The sequence below is a fragment of the Octopus bimaculoides genome, chromosome 10 (assembly GCF_001194135.2).
Source record: "Octopus bimaculoides isolate UCB-OBI-ISO-001 chromosome 10, ASM119413v2, whole genome shotgun sequence".
Taxonomy (NCBI): Eukaryota; Metazoa; Mollusca; class Cephalopoda; order Octopoda; family Octopodidae; genus Octopus; species Octopus bimaculoides.
Window position 1 is genome coordinate 14856345 of NC_068990.1, and position 4320 is coordinate 14860664.

At 34.2% G+C, this 4320-nt stretch overlaps 1 protein-coding gene and 1 long non-coding RNA gene across 3 annotated transcripts in view; one reads left to right on the top strand and one right to left on the bottom strand.

The window, feature by feature from the left end:
* Window positions 1-4320, top strand: part of LOC106875014 (solute carrier family 40 protein member 1) — a 30670-nt gene that overhangs the window by 5370 nt on the left and 20980 nt on the right. Inside the window, exon 1 of one of the 2 annotated variants that reach the window (XM_014922962.2) lies at window positions 4068-4197. The exons of the other annotated variant lie outside the window; for it this stretch is intronic. Within the exon in view, the coding sequence (XP_014778448.1) occupies window positions 4068-4197 (130 nt within the window). Of the gene's footprint in view, window positions 1-4067; window positions 4198-4320 lie in introns of those variants that run through there. 2 annotated transcript variants of the gene reach the window in all.
* LOC128248876 (uncharacterized) overlaps window positions 4019-4320 on the bottom strand; it is a 1913-nt gene continuing 1611 nt past the window's right edge. Inside the window, exon 2 of the long non-coding RNA XR_008265008.1 lies at window positions 4019-4173. This is a non-coding gene — a long non-coding RNA (uncharacterized LOC128248876). The remainder of the gene's footprint in view (window positions 4174-4320) is intronic.

Sequence of the window (4320 nt, forward strand, 5' to 3'; positions counted from 1 at the left end):
CCCTAAAACCCTAACCGTAACTACAGAAATGTTTTGAAGTTTTCGTCGGAATCATAATGTCTGTATTTTTCCGCATATTTAAAAAAAAAAATTCTGAAAAAAAATTTTACAAAAATTTTTGGAAATTTTTTTCAGAATTATAATCTCCGTATTTTTCTGCATATTTTGAAAAGAAAAAAATTCTGAAAAAAGTAGAAAATGAAGGATATAGGGGTAGGGGTGGAGTGGTAATTTAAAAATGCCGATTTTTGCCAATTTTTTTTGCAGATTCGTATTCCCCGTAGCCGAAAAATTTTTTTAGACGGTGGTTTTTTGGGGGAGGGACGGGTGGAAGTCTTGCTTCCGTTACATTCAAACTTCACTATTCAACCGTAACTGTGTGTGTGTGTGAATATATGCATGCAAAGAGATCTAGATATGAACATACATGCATGTATGCATAACAATTTAAATAGTAGCTGCTATACAAATACATATATGGATGCGTATGCATACAATCATATATTTGTTTAACAGTTGCGGTCTAAATTGTATTTATACAAGCGATTCTAATTTTTGCATTGCGAATTTGAAACCTTCAGAATATGTACGACTTGCCTTGCCATGAACGGTAACTAAGCAAAACTGTATGCATGAGTTCCTTCCCTTGATCTAGTTTCTTTTTTTTTTTTTTTATCAATAGATGATGAAGTTCTATTTGAGAACAACGTCATAACGAGTGCATAAGTGAGATAAACTTAACACGTGTGTGTTTACATCCTTGCACGCTTATTCGAAATTATCATTGCTTGAGTGGTGTTGGCAATTCTATCAATAACTTATACGTTTACTTCTTGTTTTCGAAGTCGTGTTTAATAAGAGATCCGTTATTAAAGACAAGTAGTGTTTAGTGTTAGGAGGGGTCATCCGACTGTAAAAGAATAACATATTTGTCCAACTCCACTTTGATTTTCTCCACAAAACCTAACCTCACTTGGGTTTTTCCTAAAAAGCCGCGTCCACCACGAACAAAGAAAATTATATATATATGCACAAAAGTATGTCTATGTCACGCTAGTATGAGACATCGCACTAGCGTGCCCATGTAGCTAAGCCATACCCGAACTATTGGAATTTCATTCCGGATGACCAGTTTCGAAGATTGAAGCAGCAGTTGAACATTCATAATAAACAAGTGGAAAATGAAACCGATGCTGAAATAATACAATGCTGTAGTATATGTGAACAGCTTTTCAAATGCCTTTCAAGGCTCAAAAGTTATTTCAGATCTCATGCTAGGAAAGAGCAGTTTTGTAGATACAAGAAGGTTAAGCTCTGCAAAGAGCAGACAGCCACCACCACCACCACCACCACACACACACACACATTCAAAAGAAGTTTTAATTAAAACATCTTTTGCACTTTTCTTCTAATGTTACTTGCTTATGTCTCATTCTAAAATAATTCATACCCCACCAGAATATTGATTTCAAATTATGGCACAAGGCCAACAATTTTGGGAAAAGGAATAAGTTGAGTACATCGACCCCTGTGCTCAACTGGTACTTATTTTATTGACGCCCAAAGGATGAAAGGCAATGACTTCCTTGGTGGAATTTGAACTAAGAACATGAAGACAAATGAAATGCAGCTAAGCGTTTTGCCTGGCATGCTAACTATTTTGCATTCCTGCCGCTCTTATATGCCCTACCAAAATATTGCCACACTTTATTAGTTGGGTGTGCATCCCACTTTGAGAAACATTGATCTAATCCATGCTACCATGAAAAAAAACAAACATAATGAAAAAACGGAAATGAAATGCGGTTTCAGGAAATGCTGCTACCATATTCAGAAGTGTGAAATAAATTTACTTTTATCATATTAATGATAATATGTTAAACAAATTATGTCACATGTCAACAAGAAGCATTTGTATCAAGGTCACATGCAAGTTTTATGGTCATACCTTTTGTAAGGAAAAGTGTCTTGCTTTTGATAAGATATGCAATATTTGTAACATGAAGAACCATATTCAGTCTCGCTTCCTGTCTTTTAAGGAAACATTTGAGAAAGGGCATGAAGTTGATACTGATGCAGGTAGTGACCAGGAATTGAGCCATGCCTTCAACATGGGGAACAGTGACGTCAACTCACTGACCTCCCTTAAATTAAAAGATACTGAAATACAGATACAAGCATGTCCGTTGCTAAGGGGCTGCACTGGATAGCACTGTCCCCTCACCATTCAGTATTACATCCTCAGATTTACAGTGATACACTTATTTCAAAACTCCACTTTAGCATTATTACAAATTAGTGCCCCCTGGCATCAAAGTCTGGTGATAGGCCTGGATATAAGTAAAAATTAGTAGCAACATTACCGTTATTCCCAAGGAATAGTTTGATAAAACTAGGGTCTCTCAATCTAGAATCTTGCGATGCTTGCCACAAACAGTTTGATTGTTTGGGAAACAAACTGTTGGGGAAGTCTGAAACTGTATTTGAGGTAGAAACAAGGAATGATATAGTTTCCTGAAGTGCAAATGACAAAAAAAGTCTCTAATCTTGACTTGGCCAATGTCTCTGAAAGGAATTCCTCAACCATGACAAGAACTTGCTGTGTAATTCAGTGATAGTCTCTACCCAATCTGCTTGTCAGTAGCCAGAATTCCTGAGGACCCTATACTCATGTCGGTTCTTGCTGACTATCCATGCCAAAGAGAGGACATTCAAATCACCTGTTTTTTTTTTTTTCCCTTGACTTCTCTTTCCCTGTCACTTCTGGTGCAGCACCCACTAACCTCTCCTTACAATTGTGGATTGTCACCAACTGTGTCACATTCCCATGGTTTTTGCTGAATGCTATAAAAAGCAAGGACTGATTAGATGTGCTGAGTCCCATTATTATGTCCCCTCACTTCACACATGCCGTCTGACTATAATGAATGATTAAAAGATATAAAAGCTAAAATCAGATTGACAGTAAATAACATTAAATCTGCGTATTATGAATCTCGACTGCTTTCTGTACATATTTATTCCCCTTGTAGTGAAATTAGAGGACATGCACCCTTATCAGACGGGTAGTCATGATGGGTATAATGGGCTTCGTATATTTTACCCCAGTGTAACTTTGATGGCATGCACTGCTCTCTCACTCAATAATAATAATAATAATAATAATAATAATAATAAATTTAATAGGAAATGAGCTTCTGTTGCAATGAAATAAAATTTTTGAGTGGTGAAATATGTCAAAGCTGGTATACAAATATGTATTGTTACTAACAACATATGAAGTTACTTTATGTGGACTTTTCTGAGTCTAGTACCATCACCAGATGGTGAATTGGTGATTTCAGTCACATCTCAGCCTCAGTACAAGTCAAAAGATTAGTTTCTGTGTAGATAAGCAATTAGTATGTTAGAGATAAAGCACTCTTTAACTATGATCTGAATAAATGAACTTCATTGTCATATTATCTAGCTTTGTTTACATTCCAAGTACATGAAAAAAAATTTATATGTATATATATATTTATTTATATATATATATATATATATATATATATATATATATATATATATATACATATACCCTCACAAGTAGACAAATGTATGTAAGCGCACGCACACACACACACACACACACATATATATATATATATATATATATATATATATATATATACACATATGTATATATTATGACACTGCATACATGCTAACACACACACATACATAGACGCATGTTTGTATGTATGTATATACGTATATCTAAATAAATAAAGTACCGCTTGCAAAAGAAAGAAAAAATTCTGAAGTATTTTTCCTTTCAGACAAAAAATGTTTTATACACACACACACATATATATATACATACATACACACACACATACATAGACGCATGTATATATATATATATATATATATATATATGTACCTTGACTTACTACACCGGTCTATACATCAATGCTTAAGGATAAACAAAAATAATAATAACAACAAAAAAAACAAACAATACTTTCTCACGATATCAGTTTTTTGTTTAGTGGTTTAATCACTTAGAAGCATAACATATTATCATGGCTGAAGACAAATCTACTAAAGATGATAAAAGTGATGTATCTACTGCAGCACCGTCATCAGAAAGTCTATCTGAGTCAGTTGCATCCACGGCAAACATCATACCTGTAATTAAAGTACCTTGGCATAGTAAGTCAATAACTTCTCAAAGAAATCTCTGTTAATGCAAGGATTGAAAGAATATGTGCGCGTCTAGATGTATATGTGTGTGTGCGTGTATATATATATATATATATATATATATATATATAT